The following is a 20,726-nucleotide window of genomic DNA, read 5'->3' as shown; positions in this document are numbered from 1 at the left end:
TAATGTAAGATAATGAAGTAGATATTTGAAAAGTAAAGTAAGAGTATTAGTAAGACAGAGGTACTGAATTATATAGAGTTGTGTATAATAATGCAGTGTCTAGCATTAACAGACACTATTGTAGAAACACAAGAGAGGTAATGGCACAGACTCAACAGTGTAGCACTAAATGTACCAAAAATCCTGGCACACACTGTTCCACTTAAGCGATGACAATTTTGGTTTCTACAATACTAAACATGTGTATAGCTTTACCTCAATAAGAAAGATATTGTTCCGAATTTTTTATAAAACCCCTAAAGTTGGCATGGAAGCAATTATTTCTCCAATCTGTCATAGTCATTAACTTTATAAACCTACAAGTAATTACTTACAGTCCAGCAAGGAAACTTAGGAAAGGTATTTCTTGTCACTGACCAAAAAAAAAAAAATCTATAATGGATGAAAAAGGTGTGATTCTGCAGTTGTAACAAGTTATTCTTCGATTGAATTATAATGTATGTGATGGTAAGTGGCAAATAATCAATAATTTATTTGACTTTAAAAAGATATATTTTATATAAACAAGCAAGTTCTGTTGAATTGTGTTATAGTTTGTGGCTAGGGAACAGAAATCCATAAAGAAGAATTTCTTTGATTTTAAGGAAGCAATTTTAAGACAGGATAAAATGCTGAATATTCCACATCCTTCCCAGTGTTGGTGTTACAGACAGCTGAGTTAGCTTGGTATTTCTTATTACTTTGAAGGGGAGAATTTCCCTTGAAAGTTTAAAAAAAAATAACCAAACAGTTTAAGCCATAGACCACTTCAAAATAATCCCTGTTTAGTATTTGACCCGTATCTAAAATACTGTTTCTCTCACAGTAGATATTCCATACTTTTACCGACCTGTTTGAATTAATTCGAGAAAGTCCTGTGGTTTATGTGGATCAAACAAGCTGATCTCTGTGGTTACTTTTTGCTATATCTAAGACCATGTATATCTTTGTGGTTTCGAATGTATCTGATCTAGCTTTATACACGTTTGCTCATATAATGTGATTAGTTTCAGCACAAAGCTAAGTGAAGACTAACTTACTGTACTGCTTATGTATTGATTGGAGTCTTGGAAAATGCTCTTCATTATTGAAAGCTAAGACCTCTTTTTGAAAACCTGCTGTGGCAAAAAGAATTACAAATCCTAGCAGCATAAATCCAGAAGTAACAACTTTTAAATGAAATACTGACTCCCTTAGGTATTTGTCTGCCCATGTGTGCATTTATACACTCAAGTCTAAGGACAGTTTCCTTTGTTTATCAGTATTCATGCATGTCACTTGAAATTAACAGTCCTGCATTCTCATACTTTCAACACGAAGCTGAGGATACAAAGCATGAGGCCCAGAGTTATAATGTGATTTCTGTTGGTTTTGTTTTTCACTTCTCCAGGGGTGTCACCTCTACCAGTAGCTTTCTCATTGAAGGTAACTTTCTCAAATTTAACACTCATGACTTTTGTTTGCTCTGTTTTAAAGAGGGAGAATGGACCATTTGTGCAAGGTCCAAAACTTTGACAAAAAAACCCCTGTTATTAAAAGTTCCAGGAGTCTCTTCTGAATGAGTCTATGAGCTCCTTAACAAAAACAGGAAACCTGGATGGAGGTCCTGTTTTGAGTAAGTGCGTTTGACCTTCAGTTCCTAAGATCTCCACTTCCATGACAGAGAACTTTTACCTCATCTAAGGACTTCATTCCAGTTATCTGCTGATACAAGGCTTAAGCTTTATTCTGGAGGGCAGTTTACACTTCCATATCTCTGGAACTTAAGAATGGGGAAAAAAAACATTCACAGAGTCCTCTGCCTGTAAGTTCTGTATCATAATATGAATAATGATCGGGTGACATGTATTTTCATATCATTTAGTAACAAAAGTCAAAATGAGATCTCACTGGTCAAATGGAATTGGTTCATCAACTGACAGGAGTGTTGAACAGATTAGCAAATAGGATTGCTTGTTCACAGTTGAAAGATAATTAAAGTGGGGATTGATGGTTTAAGAGCTATTTTCAAAGAGCTTGTAGATAACACAAGATGGGTCATCTTACTTTAAATACCAGCAGGAAGTATAAATCTTTCTCTTCAAATTTGGATGAGTCAGGAATTAATTTGAGAAGCTGTTTGTTTGTTTGTTTTTATTTCCTAACTGGGAAAGCTGCTAAGTGTTTTTCCTATGTTGCTTTTACTTACCAGAATCATCTGTACTATAAATCCACAACACCCTGCAACAGTGGGGATTCTGCTAATGGAAATAGAACTAATAAAATTCTTATAATAAGACTTTCTGCATAGAGCTTGAGCAGACTGCTAGTATTCTTGAAAATTTTGCTTTGAAATTGGGTGAGATTTGTCATTTAAGCCTCAGATCCCTCCCCTATCAGGAGTACTGCTAGATTGTCAGAAGTAGCGATTTCCTACTCGTTGCAGGCATTGGGTAGCCTTATATGAGAAAGTATTAATGTGCATATAGCTGAATCAGCCAGATTCTTTACTTATTTTATGTCTAGGTCGCTTACGTTTTTTGAGGGAACGTGACTAGTGCTTCATTACATACTGTAGTTTGATATGTTTGGCCCTTTAGTTCTGCAGGCAACAAGAATTCCTTTCCCTCTTCTGTGGTGAAGTTCTACGCCACTTGTTTATCTGACATGCCTTTATTAGATGTTAATAGACTCAAAACTTTTAAATACTTCATTGTGTGTGACAGAGTGATCCTAGGGAACCTTGATGTCTCAGTGTTTTATCATTGGATGAGAAAGCTCTAATATTTGTAATCGTAATCTGTTAGAGCCTGTGTCACAATGATGGTTCACAGTACAAGTTCACCCCTGAGATCTGCACTGTCATGTTTTAACTCCTGAAACCCTTAGGCTTTATGTTGCTTTCAGTATGATTATTCTGTAGTTCTTATTGAAGATTCCCTACCCATACTCAAGGCAGTTTTGTGGGGAATACAGCCTGGAGCCACTAACATTGTGGATATCCTGAAGCAGAAATCAAATTTACCTGTAGCTGTTCTTTAAGATGTGTTTTCTATATGCACATTTGCAGCTTACCCTCTTTAGTGCTTGTCTTTGGATGTCCATTTATGGTTAGCAGGAATGCTGAGATTGGGAGAAGTAAAAATATGAGCCAAACGCCACCCCATTTGTATAACAGCAGTCAAAATATTAGACTGTGTGCCCCGTGAGTATTGCTAAGACAAGCGTACTTCAGTGTCATGTGCCTATAAACACTGCTTCTTCAAGAACAGCTGACAGTAAGCAGATTTTCTTGTTTTCTGAAAGCCTGACTCCATTTTGAATTAAGGCAATTATTAGCCTACTAAGTGGTTTTGGATTAAGCTTGTAGTCTGGTTCCAACCTGTTTCAGAGTTCAACAGTGGAAGAATGGAATGTTGAGAATGGAGCTCAGAGTGAAACAGAGTTTAAAATACTGCAGAAAAATATTAAACACCTCCATCTACTTAAACCTTCTAGTAATAAAGAAGGCAAAATAATTGCACATCACACAAAGCAAGGTTAGCAGTAGTGCAGTAGTAACTAGACTGTTTTTCAGTCATGACCTACGTACTCACACAAAACTGGTAACTAGCATGGTCAAACTGAAGTGCAACGGTTCATTCTTCAAATTTTAAAGGGAAATGACCTTTTTCTATCTATATCTAAGTCCCCAGTCAATGGAAGTCTTTCTTGTAAACCATAAGAATACGAAGAGTTGAAGACATATTTTAACATACTGTTCAGTGAATGGGTTCCTTTATTTTATCGAAGGAGTTAATGTTAACAGTATGGCTATGTTAGAGGGAACTTTCCAGCTGCTGCTCAGTGAGTACAAGAATTCCATCTTCAGTGGCTTCATTCATTGCATGAGAGATGGAGCCATATTCTAGAGCTCCTAGCAGAAAGAATGGATGTTGACAGGGATGAAATGATACAAGTACTGAACGCACAGAGTAGTAGGAGCTTTCTCTTTCTATTCCGCAGTAAAAAGTTGTCTACTTTGCTATTCTACGATCTAAAAGTTTAAAAGAAAAGGTTATCATCTCCAGGTTCTCAGTTGGGACAGGGAATATGTAAGGATGAGTGTCTTGTATACAAGTCCCATTAGGAGAAAAGACCTGAAAGAACAAACGTTTGTTTTCAAGTCCATTACAAGAAGAAGAAAACTTCTATTTCTCAAATGTGGTGATTGCAGGGAGTATGATAGTTCAGCTGAAGAAAGAGTTGTTTGAATGGTGAGAGAATGGAGAAAATGGGAGGAGAATACCCAAAATTAAGACAGAGATACTTAGGAAGGGAGAACAGAGCTGGACATAATTAGAGAAAGCAGAGAAACAGAAAACTTGGTTAGTCTAAGAATTATATGCACTAAAATAAATTTCAGTGTGTTTTGCTGTGGTCTCTCAGGAATCAGGTGGTGGTTATGTCACATCTAAGCTGCTTCTTAGAAGGTATGCTTGAAACTTTTCTTGCAAAGCATGTTAGTATCCTCATAATTAATGAATTCTGACTTCTTCTTTTCAACTCCGGAGTTTTTCTCTTTTTTGACAGCTTCCCATAATCCTACCCATCTCAAATCAATAACTTTAGCAGTTGAAAATGAAGAAGATCTATATTATGGCAAAGTTGTGTCTGTCTATAAAAATTTTGTTAAACTTGTCAGACAACTGATAAAATATATAAAAGTATGTTGTGAAAGCAAATATGTTTGAGTAGAGATAGCTTGGAGTAAAGTGATTATTTTTCAAAATAGTTACTGCATTTTTGAAGTATTTTCATTTTTCACATGCCTCTGCAGGTAATGTAGGATAATTTGATAACTGAAGAATTTACTGGGATAGGCTGCTTTATAGAAAAGTTAGATTAATTGCACTTTTTTCCTGCTTAGAAATGAAGAGAAATGGGATTGTTTCATTAGTGTCATAAACAGCTTGGTGATATATCTGTTCAGGATTCATTTATTACTATGCTTGAAGCTTTTAAGAGCATGCAGAATGTACTGTAGCTCCTTCCTTTTGTTTTGGGCTGTAAGAGTTTCTTCCATGTTCTTTTACACTGTTGATGCTGTTTAAGTGTGTTCATTGTTTTTACAGTATCTTCAAAAGAGTATCTGATTGATTTGAAGGACCTGTGCAGTTAAAGAAAATAGTTTTTAGAAGCAATATATGTTTCATTTCTAGATATTGACACACACAGGTATCTGCATAGAATCATAGAATTATTTTGGTTGGAAGAGACCCTCAGGATCATTGAGTCCAACTATCACCTAAGCTAACACTAATCTAAATGCCTTTTAAACACCTCCAGGGATGGTGACTCCACCACTGCCCTGAGCAGCCTGTTCCAATGCCTGACAACCGTTTCCGTGAAGAAATTTTTCCTAATATCCAATCTAAACCTCTCCTGGTGCAGTCGAGGCCATTTCCTCTTGTCTTATCACTTGCTACTTGGTAGAAGAGACCAACACCCTCCATGCTACAACCTCCTTTCAAGCAGTTGTAGACAGTGATAAGGTCTCCCCTCAGCCTCCTTTTTTTCAGGCTAAACAGCCCTGTCTTAAGACTTGTAACAAACTCGCTGGTGTCCATCATTTAATTATTTGATAGTTGTTTCTAAGGCTGAAATGCAATTGATGAGCTTGTTTTTTTAAGTCATACAAATGAAGAGAGGTCTTCACACTGTCTCCTTTGTTTTCCTGTTAATGGTAATATGGTTCTAGTCACTGTCACTGCATAGGACAGGATATTTCACGTCTTAGACATGAGAGAAGACAAATCCCGTAATGCTCCGCTACCTGTTACTTATCTGTTACTCATTTTAGTATTCTTTGCATATGTAAGACCCATCTCTGCTAGCTGTTATTGTTATCGTGTCTTTCCATCCTTTGCTCTTCTAAGAAAAACTTCCCTGAGCTGCCCAGTTGCACTGAAGCATGCCTGGTGCCTTGCAGGAGGCTTAGTGGAAGTTCCTTTAAGTTCTAAAAGAGAGATGAAAATCCATGTATTTTCAAAATGTCTTCGATACATGATTTTTAATATTTTAATAGATTTTATGTAGCATTCAAATGCCAATAAGGAGATGCAAATTATCTTGTGTTTGCATACACATCATCCTTCTTGTCTTCAAAGGGAACAAATGTTTTTTTCTAAACACCAAGCTCAGTATTAGCCAGCAGGGTACCCAGACAGCATCCTGGGCTGTATTTGCAGAATAGTCAAGATGTCAAGGGATGACCAGTTTGGGGACATCCAATACAAGTAACATAATGATAAACTGGAGTGAATATAGTGGAGGGCCACCAGAATGGCCAGGACTGGAGCACTTGTCCCATGCGGAGAAACTGAGTGGGGGTGTTGTTCAATCTGGCTGCTGGGGCACCTGACAGCAGTACCCCCAATGCCTACAAGGTCACCAGGAAGATGGAGCCAGGCCCTTCACAGCAGCATATGGTGGGAGGATGATAGAACATCAATTGAAACAGGAGATTCCAACTTGGTATAAGGAAAAACTTCTTTACTACAGCCAAGTATAACTGTGGTCAGTTTCCATCCTTGGGGATTTTCAAGACCCGAGTGGCTAAAGCTTTGAGCAACCTGGTCTGATTTCAGAGCTGACCTTGCTCAGAGCAGGATGCTGGATACCCTCTAAAATCACTTCCAACCCGAACTATTCAGTAGCTCTGTTCTGCATTTGCATTGTTGAGATCTTGTTTTTAACAGGTAATCATACTGGGGAATAAATGGAAAATTATGCAGCAATATACTGGCCTCTCATATATAAATGTTGCTTATTTGTTAAGCCACTGCAAACACCAAGACCCTCCATTACGTTAATTCTTAGGGGAAAACTTGCTTTGCTGTCCGTCATTGCTTACCATAGCACTTTTAGGAACACATCCTTGGCAGATAGCAAGGTACGCCTGTACTTTGAACTCTCCTTATCAGGAAATCAAACCTATTATGTGTGATATAAAGGACATAGCAATCATTTGCTAAGTTATGGCAGTTTGAACTCTAACCTTCTGACCTATTCTGCCAGCCTTTCAGGGGTGAAAATGGAGGCGGGGAGCAGTCTCTCTGCTGATACAGTAGTTACGTGTATCTTTACTTTTTCAGATGCCAAAGGAGCTTTGTCTGATGGTCTCCCAGTCAGCCCTTTCTCAAAAGATTTGTCTCTGCTTTCCCATTTCTCTCCATGTCCTTTTCTGGGAAGCTTCAGTGATGACATTTCCTTTTCTTATATTTTCCTTGCTCATAAAAAAGCTCCTTTTTTCATCATCACTCTCTAGAGTTTTAGTTTTGATATTGTTAATTACATACAAGTTACATTTGTGGAATTAGGAACTTAAAAATCTCTATGTTCATTTCTGACTGTTTTAAGGAGGTATATGGCATTCCAAACATTTTTCTTCTGTTTGTAGGTGTCTGTGGTTTTTTTAAAATATCTTTGCAATCCAATTTTCATTTTCTGATGTAAACTGCTTATACAACCTGGTTTGTAGGAAAAGTAGCAAAGGGAAAGGATTGGAGGCAAAAGTATATGCAATTTAGAGATCAGTGTATTCACAGTGTGAATCATGTACTTTAATAGAAAAGGTAACAAACTTTGTCAACATGAACATCTGCAGAGTTTATTTCCTTGAATCCCCTTCCACTTGTTTATTTATGGTTTAGAGTTGACCAACAAGTATATATCAGAAGTTTTCAATAGCTTCTTTTCAGTGTGTACAGAGGTTTAAAGCTGGTGACTTAAGGTATTTCCAAAAAATAATAGTCAAAACTTCTACTAGCTTTAGTTTATGATCTTTTAGGAGTTTGTTTTGTGTGTGTGTGTATACTTATACATGCATATGTATATTTGAATGCAGTATTCTTTTTCATGGTGAGAGTGCTGATGTGGATTGATTAATTAAAGAAAAAGAAAATCTATTGCCTGGAGAGGTGATTTGGAATATTGATTGATAGTTTACCTCAAGAATTTCATGCAAATTCAGTAGTTAAAGTTATGTCAAGTTTCTTTAAGTATTGATCTTACATTTGTTTCCCCTACGATCTTGAAAAATTCCTGCTCTAGAACATTCAATGAAAGGAATGTATGCAGATATGCTAAGGGCCAGTTGTAAGCGAGAGGTCAGTAATGCTACATCAAAGTGTACTTGAGCCAATTAAAATAGAACTGCATGCACATTCTGGCACTCTGACAGCTCCCGGAACACTGAATTAGCCTAGCAAGAAATAATCGCCCTACCCAGAATCTTAAGAAAGACCTGAAAATATTTATATTAATTTAAGTGAATATCTGATGAAAAATAACTTCTGTGACTAGTGGGAGAGTTTTAAAAGGTACATTTTTACATGTTTTATCCACAAGGAAAATACAATTCAAGCAACAGTTTCATAGTCTTTGTGTAACTGATGAATCCAATTTCTTAGTTTGCTTGAGTAATGAAGAACAGTGTTCACAGTGCAATAATAAAAAATATAATGAACAGTTTCTGTAGCTTTCTGTATCCCCCAAATCTGTTCTGGTATGTTTCATCTGCTACAATAGCACTTTCTTTCAATTACATTCCAGAAACATAAGTAGTACTATTATTACTATTATTAAATAATATTTTCATGAAGTAATAATATCACTGGAAAAGCTAATACTTGGTTTAAGGAGGTAAGTTGTTGATTTGTTACTGAAATTGTATGGTAGCTTAAAAAATAATTATAAAGAGCAGAAAAAATTATCAAGCCAGAGAATTCTAAGTGTATGTTGCAAATTTGAAATTTAATATAGAGTAATATTAAAAGTTGATGTTTTTCTTTTTTTAGTGTTTTATAGTGAGGAAGTTGCTGGCATTTTCTTTATTCAGGTCTGTTGTATATCATATCAAAGCCTCTCATGGTTACAATTCAAATTAATTATTTTCTATACCAATCAATATACATTACTGGGGAATAAGCCTCTCTACTATTCCTTCCCTTTTCGTTGATTTAACACAAAATTCAGGTTTGTTAACATGTCATTTTTTGTAAGGACTGAAGTAAACTGAAATAAAAATATTGCTTTGATAAAGTTAATGTTTTAGGATGCCACAGAAAATCAAATAGAGAATAGTGTGCACAAAAAAATTGACTAAAGTCATAATGAGCTTTTAATAAATATAATTCAGGTTTTATACTCTTGGATTAAAATATGTACAGTAGACAAAACCATATTGCAGAGAAGGGATCCTTTTAAATCTGTCACTTCAAAGTGAATTAAAATAAATTAAAGTATTTATCTGTTTGAGCAAAGATGTCGCTCAGGCAATGAGATATCTAATCATGCTTGTCCAGATATGAATTCCACCTCAATTCAGCATGTTTCTCATTCTTTCAAGATTGGAGACTTCTGCCATTTTATGTGCTGGTGCACACGGATGCAAAAGATAGCTTTGTGTGTGTGCCAAGGCTGTGCCAGAAACAATAGAACTGTTCAGTTTCTTCTGACTTCTTTTGGCTTGAGGTAGAGCTACTGGTGTCTACATCCTTTAGCTTGGCTGGGGTTCCCTTTTAGATTGTTGTCCTGTACTTACGGCAATTCTATAATTTTGTTTCCTTTGTTATTTCTTCACTAGGCTTCAACAAACTCATTTCATAGCCTTCCTGTTTGAAAAAGAGGAATCTTGTATCTTTCTTTGGGGCTATTTTGACATTTTATTCAAGGGATTCTGTGAGGTGATAATTTCAGTTTTGGATTCACAAACTAGATATCTTTGGCCTTACATCACCTGGAATGCCTGATCTGGTAGGTGTTCTCTGACAAATTGTGCATACTGATGATGTCTATGTTTCAAGTTTGTAGCTTTTCATAGATTTAGAATTCTTCATCCCCAGAAACATAAAGAGAATACAAGGATATAAATCTTGACTAAGATGCATAGGCAGAGAGAAAAACAACTGCTGTTAGACTCCTCAAAATTACTGGGGTGACTCTGTTGTCCTTTTAATTTCTGTAAAAACCAGTTTTTGTGGAGGAAATAGTGGAATTAGATCCTCTTCCTTATTATATGTGTATTGCTTTCTTCAGATAATTTATTTTTGTTAAGGATGCTGTTATTAATTTGTAGTGGTTTAACCCCAGCTGGCAACGAAGCACCACGCAGCTGCTCATTCATTCCTCCCTGTGCCCCTAGGTGGGATGGAGCAGAGAATTGGGGAAAAAAAAGGCAAAACTCATGGGCTGAGATAAAGACAGTTCAATAGGACAGCAAAGGAAGACAAAATAAAAATAACAATAATAGTAACAGAATACACAAAACAAGTGATGCACAGTGCAGTGCTCACCACCTGCTAGTTGACGCACAGCCCATCCCTTAGCAGTGATTCCTGACTAACTTTTTTCCTAGTTTATATACTGAGCAGGACGTCATATGGTGTGCAATATCCTTTTGGTAACTTTGGGTCAACTGTCCTGGCTGTGTCCCCTCTCAGTTTCTTGTACATCTCCAGCCTCCTCACTGAAAAGTCCTTGACTTGGTGTAAACATTGCTTGGCAACAACCAAAACGTGAGTGTGTTACCAACATTCTTATCATACTAAATCCGAAATGTAGCACTATACCAGCTACTAGGAAGAAAATTAACTCTATCCCAGGCAAAACCAGGACACTGATAAAGTTCAGTTAGATTATTTGAGTGCACTTTGTGTTTGTTTCATTGAATTGAATAAGAAAAGAGTTAACTCAATCAAGATGCTGATTACTTAAACCAAGTAACAACAGACTAGGCAAGTGACTCTGACCAAACTAAGCATTCGTCAGCAGCATTAAATTAACACAGGGGAGCAACCACATCCTGTTTCGTTTTTAAAAAAAGCATGACAGGAGTTGCTCATCTTTTTTTCCAGTAGCCCCAAAGTAAGGCGCACTTTCAGAAAGTGCAGGGCTGGGTGAATGTCCATCAGAGCTCCAGGATTGAGAGAAAACTCCCTAGTGAAGGTTTATTATTAAATTCTCATGACTGAACTATAACTCGCAAGCACAGGCGAGGCAAGGCTGAAGCAGCCTCTACTGTTGAAGCTGGGTCTCAGTGCAGGAATGAATCTTAAGTTTCACAAGAGTCAAATAAAGGAAGCATGATTGTATAGTCCAGAGACAAGGAAGCAGTGATGAATTTCAGGCCCAGCCAGTCAGCATGATTTAGCAGATACATCAAAAGCAGACTCATTTTCATAATGTTTGTTTTTCTAATTCTTAAAAGAGATGGAACACTCATCATTAGGTCACTGTGGCTGTCGTAGTGGAATAAACATGAAGATAAAGAGCTACCTTTATAGTAATTCCTCAAGATGTACCTTTTATATGTATATTCTACAACCCCACCTTTAACTTGTCTCTTTACAAGTCATTCACGTTACAGGTTAGTGAAAAGATCTGTGCAACAGCCAACATGTTTGTTGTTCCGGTGTAGGGCACAAGAATACATGTCAAGTGTGCACATTCTCATGGGACACTGCAGGGACAAGCATCCGATCTAGTGTACACTGGGCATTGGTCTGGTTCGGGCAACAAGAATACATGGGTTCTGTGTACTGAAGAACTCCACTTATTGCATAGGTCAGGGGTGTCAAACTCATTTTCACCAGCAGCCATATCAGCCTCACGGTTGTCTTCAAAGTGTTGAATGTAATTTTAGGACTGTATAAATGTAGGAGTTGTGACAGTCCTAAAATTACATTCGGCCCTTTGAAGGCAACCAGGAGGCTGATGTGGCCCCCTGCAAAAATGAGTTTGACACCTCTGGCATAGGTCATTTTGGATTTAGGTGTCCTGAAACTACAGGTACTGTAAACCAGCTGTTTATCTTGCTGAATCTGGATATTTGGAAGTGTTACCTCCAAGGAAGTTGTTTTGACAGAATAAGGATCAGAGGCAAAGGCATAACAAATGCTTAGAATGCTGCAAAACACAAAAATCTGCTTTGAAGCAAGCAGCTTTAATCAAAGCTTCTAAGCTTTCTCAAACAGATTTTACTAAACCACATACAAAAGTACTGTATGTTTAATTACTTGATACGAAGCAAATGTAACATCTGGCAAGAACTTGCATGTTAAATCATGTTTTCCCTTTAGCATTTGAGCTATACGTTTCTGTAGTTTTTTAATAACAATCTAAAACAGGAATACCATGCTGAAAAAAACTCTCAGCATACTGTTTGGGGAAAACAAATTTGAAGTGAAAACTATTTCAACAAACAATTTTTTCATTGTTTAAACAATTTGTAGATGGCATCTTCCATCTTCTGTTTAATCATTATCCTCAGAGCTTTTTTTTTCTTTTGTTGGAGGTACTTAAATTGGTTGTTACTAAGTGCATTGTTATTTTAGTCCAGATTAGAAATAATTTAGCACATTTGATAGACATCAGTGAAGCAATAAATGGTACAAAAGACTGAAAATACTTACAAAGTTAGTATAACAATCTCCATAAAAATGTGTATTTAAGTGAAGAATGACAATTTTCTTACCTATTTTATAGTAAATATTAAACGGACTTTCACTTTATGAAACCAGCCAGATACATGATGCATCAGACTTACGTTCAGTGCATCAGAAGCTGAGCAATGAAAGCCTTTGAAACTAAGGATCAGAGTTCTTACATTTCCAGTTACTTAGTGAGTAGCATGTGAATTCAATTCATGGGAAATTTTTGATTGCCCAGAAACCAGCCAACCAGTTTTTAGTACCAAGGATAAAAAAGAGAACCAGTGAAAACAAGATCCTTTGAGTGCATGTTTGAACTGGAGTCTCACAGTTTGCTGCATGTATGGACAACGTGTGTGCCGTCTGTAACATGACTGAATTTAATTTAGGCCCATCTAGGCTGCTGTTCCTCCTGTAACTCCAAGTAGCACAGTGGAGAGTAAGGAGAATTCTGTTCTGCCTTTTTTTGCTTAGCTTTGGGCTTTTTGGAAGTGAGGAAGCCTTAACAGCCAGACTCAGTTGCAAAAGATGAGGAAGTTAAACTGGGATTTAAACCTCGTGGTGAAGTACGGGCAGAATTTGAGAAAAAATGACAAACTGTGAGCGTGATATAGGAATAGAGAGAAAGAAAACCAGCAGGTAGAGAATAGGGCTACAAGATAGGAATGAAAGCTGAATAGTATAGGAACACAGGTGAGAAGAAAAACAGGTGACCTGAGTAGACAGAATGAAAATAGAATTGGAAATCAGGAGAAATCTGGGGTTGGCACTGGGACAAAGAGGGAGGAGGGCAGGAACATTAGGGGACATGTTGGGGCTGGAAGTGGGAGGTTCGCAATAGGACAGGTTAGGGAGGAAATGTCTGTAGAATTTAGGTTTCTCTGCAAATTTGGCACTGAACCAAAGCACAGAGATTTGTACAAATAGCACAGTATATTGTTATTACTCTAAAGGTATTAGATCTGGAACTGACCCATCTGTGGAGTCAGGATGATTTCACAATTTACAGGGGTTTTTTCCATTTTTAAACTTGAAAACAGTGTCTAAAATGTATGCTAAAAACCATTAGGGTTGGTATAATCAAGTTTGCAAAATTAAAAAGGGTTGATATTCTGCATAATTTTGGTAGGACCTCCTTTGGAAGATGTATTATTTGTATTTTTTTGCTTGGCATTCTTTCCTATTAACAAGCTTAATTCTAGAATTTGCTGCTTCCTGACTGTGTAATTTTACAAATTTATTGTCTTCTAATGTACTTCATTGTTCAGTTACACTTTTGAGGAGTACTGCCGTACATCTCGGTTCTGTCAATGGGATAGACAATGGTAAAAAAGAGAGTTTGTTTCTGTTAAGTAAAAACAGAGTAGAGTTGCTCTCTCAGTACTTATGGGATGCTTATAACAAGTTGGAAATGTTAAGTGATTCTCTCTTTATGCACATAGATGACAGAAATCTGTGAATATCAATATTAGTTTACGCTATGCTGGATTTGTTTTGTAGTGCCTCCATTCAAGAAACAGTTGGCTGCTGTACTTCCTTCTCTATACAAACTACCATGAAATCTTTCAGTTTACTCTCATTGTATGGAGTGGAGATTTTGAAAAATTATATTGTTATCCACCATTTGCCAAAACAGACTCCGCTGACTGAAAAATCTTAAAACCATCCTTACAAACCAGAGTTTAAGTCCCTCTCTGAATATTCTCCCTTCTACTTTACTCTACAAATAACCTTTTTGATAACCATAGTGTCACTCTGCTTTAGCAAACTTCAGGCATTATTGACTGGTCATCCTAATGGCACGGAGGCATAACATAGTTGAGACCTCATTCCAGACGATTTTTACATGTGAGTTTTTTTCCTTTTTTATATTAGCTCAGTCTGTAATTTCCCTTTCATTCACAACCCACATTCTTCTGTGAGCTCTTTCACTACATCAAGTTTGCTAAAATTTCTTGATGGAGAAAAATCCTGTACCTCCGCATTCCACTGTTTTATTTTCTTTTCCATAATAGCAGTGTTAAGACATAGAGTGGTTTTGTTTTCTTTTATTTTCCCTTAGAAACCATCTAGGCAAATTAAGGAATGTATTTTGACGTTGTTACATGACTATGTACACACATGCACGCACACTTGTGCTGAAATAGTAGCCAAGAAACCGGAGATACTATCTGGCCAAGTAAATACAAGTATGACAAAGAATGAATGGGGCTACAGTGGAGGAGTTACTAGTGAGCTCAACAGTGTAGTAAGGTCAAAAGAAAACTGACTCTTCATAACCTTACCAGTACAAAACAGATCATACACATGTAAACTACTTCAAATTTCCAAAATAAAAATTATCTTTTTTTTTTTTTCCTGAATTTACTCAATGTACTGAATTTACTGAATGTACTCAAATAATCTAACTGAACTTTATCAGTGTCCTGGTTTTGCCTGGGATAGAGTTAATTTTCTTCCTAGTAGCTGGTATAGTGCTACATTTTGGATTTAGTATGATAAGATTAGGTTGATAAGCATATTCTGGAAGCACCCAGCTGACTGAGTAGACTTACAAAATCATCAGAGAACCATGAAGTTCTCTGGAAGGTATAGTAAGTGGGTACAGAGGAGTCTGCATAGCCTATTTCTATGCATGTTTCCAGTGTATAGGCTCTGCACAGAACAGATCGTTGAACCTCAGATTAATTTAAGGTTTAAAGCTGTGTACAGGAAAGCATTGCCATTTGTTTTATGTAAAGGCAGAAGATAATTAATTCGTTGTTGAAAGTCAATAAGTATGACTTGTAGCTAAATTTCATTTGTGTGTTGCATTGCACATCAGTTGGCTGAATGACATGTGTCTTTGTGAAGAATTACTCATTTTGGAACAAAACTATCTTCCCAAGATTGTAAACAATGTGTAGAGCAGAACAGATTTAGTGTCATGTCTGCAGCCAATCATGTATGAAGTGTGGAGAATATAAAAGTGCTGAAACTATTTTTGTGTGGTAAAATGAAAACAGGACCTACAGTCAGGGAGTGGTGATGAAACACTTAAAGTATCAGCATTTGAAAAGCATCCTCAAGCAAAATTGACAGCAGTAGTTGATAACCAGATAGATAATTGGCATTTAGCAATTTGAGTGCAATAACTGTTTGAGAACAAAGGCCATACTATTGAAAAATATATTTTTTTTAAAGAGCGACCTTTTCATGAGCTCTGTAGGCAGAATTTTCAATCTCTGCTTACACAGCCTGTGTGGGAACAATCTCATTCATGCATTGGACTGTTTACTCATACACGGATGTCTACAGAGTGATTATAAAGGTCATCATAGTGAAAATTGCTTCCTCTTTGTGCCTTAGAAACATTCCTACATCTGAAATCCTCAGGGAAAATATTTGAAGTAATCCCCTTGTTTTTGTTAAAAGGTCTCAATCCCACCTAAAGATCAGGTGCTAAACAGGATGGAATTGTGTTGCAACTGCTATTTGACAAATGACAGCTAACATAACAGCCATGCTGGGTTAGTGTAAAGGTTTTGTCTGGCATTCGAACAATTTGTTGATAAGTGACTTCTGTGTGAGAAATACAATCCTGCATTTAATAGTTGTCAAAGGATTTCTCTGCTGAGTTTATTCAGTATCCTCTTGAGTAAGTGTTAATTTTTAGCATCCACAACATCGTATGGTAAGGAATTTCACAGCTTTCATGTGTGAAGAACAACTTCTATTTGTTTTCCTTTCTCCATCTGCTAGCTTTATTAGATGCCTTCTCATTTACCTAATGGAAAATACAGTGAATAATTGATTCCTATTCTCATTTTCCATGCCACTCAAGATGTTACAGGCCTCTTTTATTTCTCCATTTTTCTAAACACCATCTCTTTTCCAAGCTGTAGAGATTTAGTTTGCTTAAGTAATTTCTTCCACACAATGCAACTATGTAAGTGCATGATGTGGCCATTTGTCAAGGGTCACCCTTATAACCCTTCTTTGATGCTTTACCCATTCTATTATATTCCTTGTGAGGTCAGGAACTAGAACAGTGGTCAACATTCAGTATGCAGGCAACAACATGCAACTGTAAAATGACACGGCGATTTCTGTATTTTCTCTATTGCTTTCACCGTAATTCCCAAAATATTGGGTTTGAGCTTTATTTAAAACTGAGCTAAAGTTTTCATGGATTTATCTGGTATAACCCAGAGATACCACTCATGAATCAAAACAGTCAGCTAGGAGTTGATAATTTTATGCGTGTGATTAGGATCATTTTTACACCCTGAGATTTACTTTGCATGTATCTCCTTTGAATTTCCTATGTTATTTAATGCTGATATTCATAAGGATTTCTACTGTTCTTCATATCACGCTCATTTTCTACAGTCCAGTATTTTAGTATTCTATCAGCAGATTTTTTTACCCCTCTTATTTGAGTTTGCCTATATAACTAAAATGAGTGAAGTCCACTTCTAAGTGGAATGTTTTTTATCTGTCACCTATAATTACCTTACAGTGATATTCTCAAAAATATACTTAATTTCTGCTTTTTGAGAAGGACCTGTGGTTCCAAATGTGGAAATTAATACACCGTTGTGGTCTCATATTTCTTCACGTCTTTGGGTATGGGAAAAAGCACTGTAGCTGATAGACACAATATCCCAAAGGAATATCCCAAGGAATGCGCCGTTGGTATCACTGATGTCTAATACCATTTCTCCCTATCACGTGTAACACATGGTGATGAAGACAGAAGACAACATCTCCTTAGTATCTCTCCCATGAAAAGACTTCAGCGTACACATTGTGTACTGAGAAAGAGATTCATATTGATCTAAGATTTTTTAAAAATCATGTATATTGTAAGGTCATTGTGATTTGATTATGCATTAGCGACATACTCTGAAAAGCCATGGACTAAGTGTTCCATGTTTTGTTGTCATTATAGTATTGAATTTTCCTAATGAAATTTCAAATGCAGGTTACAATTGTTACGTAGATAACCAAACTAATACTTATTAAACTCTTAGAAATACTGTAATAATTTCTGAAATTTATACCCGTAATTAACAGAACTAGCATGAGTTGTAAGTTTGTTTATTTTTTAATCATCACTTTTATTTTTCTTTTTTACTTTGAGGTATAGACAAATGCAACTTGGCACAGAAAGCAAAGTAGCTGAACTTCTTCACCAAAGTAAGTTAAAGTCCTTTGAAAGTGAACACATTCAACTCATGCAACAAGAAACAGCTAAGAATCTTTCGCAGTGCCAAATGGAATGTGAGAAATATCAGAGAAAGCTGGAGGTATGTTATATAAAGAGACACTTAATGGGGCATTACGTAGTGTTTTTCAATTAGAATGTAAATGGAAAAGCTTGGAGAAAAAATAGCAAAGAACATACATGGCTGAATTAGTATCTCCACCCAGTTCTGCTGAAGCGAAATCTAATGACAAAGCTTATTAAGTTTGATCAGTTCAATCGAAAACAAGACTTAGGGGAGAGGAAGAAGGCAAAACAATCTCTCATGGAGAGATGTTGAAGACGGTACCTCATTTATGTGAGGTGTATATATGCTTGTATCATAAAACCGCTTATGTCAGTCTATGTGATTGTTGTAGGGAGAGACGACAGTTACACCAGAACAGCTATGGTGAATTAAATATCATTAAAACTGTGATTTGTAATAGTATTTTTAAGTAATAAAAATAGTTTTTATTGATACGCAATTTTGGGATAAATTTTTACAGCTAAAGAAGTCAAGGGGAGCATGGTGTCTACAGCATTGAAAAGACCTAATGTTATTAATTTTGTTGTAGTGGGTTGATCTTGGCCAGCTGCCAGACACCCACCACTCTGTCATTCCCCATCCTCAAGAGGACCAGGGGTGGTAAATAAGCTGAAAAAGCTCATGCGTTGATATAAAGATAAGGAGATCACTTGCCAGTTACCATCATGGTCAAAATAGACTTGACCTGGGGAAAATTAGTTTCACTTATTGCCAATGGAAATAGATTTGGATGGTGAGAAACGAAGACAAATACTAAAACATCTTTCCCCGCCCTTTTCTCTTCTGAGTTTAACTTCCCTCCTTCCAATATTCAGCAGAGCAAACTTACTTTCAAACAAAATTTCTTCACCTGTGTGAAATTAGTACCAAAATCATTACTGAGTCCAATTTGTAAGATTTAAATGAGATTGGCAGTATATGTCTAAAACGAATGTCAGTATACAAACTGGACAGGACAGAATAAGAAACTTTTTTCCAAGTGCCAGCTATGGCAGCCTTCATTTTTTGGAGAAGGATGCTGCTCTTCAAGTCTCCGCAATTCTAGTCCTGAACCTGCCTAGGGTGATTATGAAAAAGAACTATAGAGTAAAAACAGAATCAGAGAGTTTTAGATAAAATGTAATTTCTTGGTTTTGTCTTGTATTGGGACATTCAGGTCCTGGCTGATGAGCTTGGTTGTTGTCACGAGCACCGAGAGTGACAGTTTTGCTGGCCTTTGAGGTTGCCGAACAGATTATTAATTGGCACAGACATGTCTAAATTTCGAGAAGATGATAGTTAAATTTGAGTTATTTTTCCATTTTCTTTGTGGATATTTATTTGATCTGAATAACATCTTGAATATTTGGCATTCAGTTCTACTAAGAATTTTGGCACTTCCTTTTCTCTTAGAGAGAGGCTTTGAAACCAGTCCTTTTTCATTAAGAAATGCTCTTGCAGAATTTAAATATTTGATGTCTGAATCTTTTGTTCCTTTTGACTGAATTCTCATTTTTTAAATTTACTTTCTCATATATAGCATTGAGGTCTTAAGGGTTTTTTTCTTACCCTTCTTATAGGATATTGATCTTAATTAATAGCACAGTCACTAGTATCTTGTGGCTCAGCTACAACTGCTTTGTGAACCAACTCTTGTTTTTATTTGGATTTTAGCATAGAATAGTTTCTCTTCTTATGCATGCTAAAGCTAGGAAACAGATGGTTTATACATTGCCAAATTTTAACCTATACATTTATTGTTCTGTGACACTAGACCACTTTCTTTATATTCAAGTGGCTTATTTCTTTAACCTTTGTGCATTCTTTAGTGTTTTTGACGGTCAATCTAGTTTACTGCTGTATACATTATACATATATTTCTGTATCTCAAGTTCTATATTCAGTTGTCATCTTGAATATTTGAGTTTTTTATTTGGGAAGTTAGTATTAAATTTTGCTAGAGTACTACTTGGTTATTACTTTACCTGTTTTGGTGTGTGTGTGTGTGTTTGGTTTTTTCTGTGAAACATGTAGGTTACTACTTACCAAGGATGTTCTTATTCCAGTTGGTTTTATAATATTTATATTGTCAGTGTTGTTTTCTGTTTTCAAGCATTATATCAAGCTTTAGTTCTTATACAGACCTTCATAACTTTTGAATATGTATTCTTTTGTTTGAGCGTAGTGGATTAAGTATTTACATTAGTCCTGAATGTTAATGGCGTGTTACTTTTCAGTAATTAGTAAATAATAAAAATCTGCTATATCTTAAATACCAAACTTTGATATCAGAGGATTTACCATCCTGTGAAGGAACTTTCTTTTTTTAAATTGATAACTGAAATCTGAATCCAGTTAAAGCAATGAAAATAAATGCATTTACAATGTTTTGACTGCTGTATATTAAGTTTATATGTTACCTTGGTTTTCCTAACTCACCTTTAAAATTCTTGTGGCTTTTTCAGATATATATTCTTAGAATTACTAAGGCCTTACGAGGTAGACATAAGTGATGTGACCTGAGAGTGTCATCTGTGCAAGATAACATAGTTGAAAAAATAACCACTTTTTAGAGTATTTTAATCTTTCCTGTGCAGAAGTTGCATCCAATATTTAGTATCATACCGCAAAGTGTTTTACATGTATTATATTTTGCATCTTTCATAAGTAGCTGTAATGCTGAATTCCTGATCTTTCCATTATTCATTCTTACAGGTGCTTACTAAGGAATTTTATAGTCTTCAGTCTTCTAGTGAAACACGCATTATTGAACTTCAAACACAGAATTCTGAGATTCAAGCAAGGCTAGATACTTACGAAAAACTTGAAAAAGAGCTTGATGAGATAATATTGCAGACAGCAGAAAGTAAGTTCTGTCACAAATTATATCGTATCTCCAGGTGTTTCTGACGTTATGACAAGGTGTCTTGATTCTCATGGCACTTGGAACGTATTACAGTGCCTGTCATTCTGCCTCCTC

General features: G+C 36.2%; 1 protein-coding gene across 1 annotated transcript in view; it reads left to right on the top strand.

Annotated features, from left to right (window-relative positions):
- PIBF1 (progesterone immunomodulatory binding factor 1) overlaps positions 1-20,726 on the top strand; it is a gene marked incomplete at its 3' end in the record, with an annotated part of 116,816 nt that overhangs the window by 52,571 nt on the left and 43,519 nt on the right. Inside the window, exons 11-12 of the mRNA XM_080356229.1 lie at positions 17,617-17,782; positions 20,462-20,612. Coding sequence (XP_080212355.1) covers positions 17,617-17,782; positions 20,462-20,612 — 317 coding nt within the window. The remainder of the gene's footprint in view (positions 1-17,616; positions 17,783-20,461; positions 20,613-20,726) is intronic.

The sequence above is a fragment of the Nesoenas mayeri genome, assembly GCF_963082525.1.
Source record: "Nesoenas mayeri genome assembly, chromosome: 1".
Taxonomy (NCBI): Eukaryota; Metazoa; Chordata; class Aves; order Columbiformes; family Columbidae; genus Nesoenas; species Nesoenas mayeri.
This window is presented reverse-complemented; position numbering and strand designations above follow the sequence as displayed.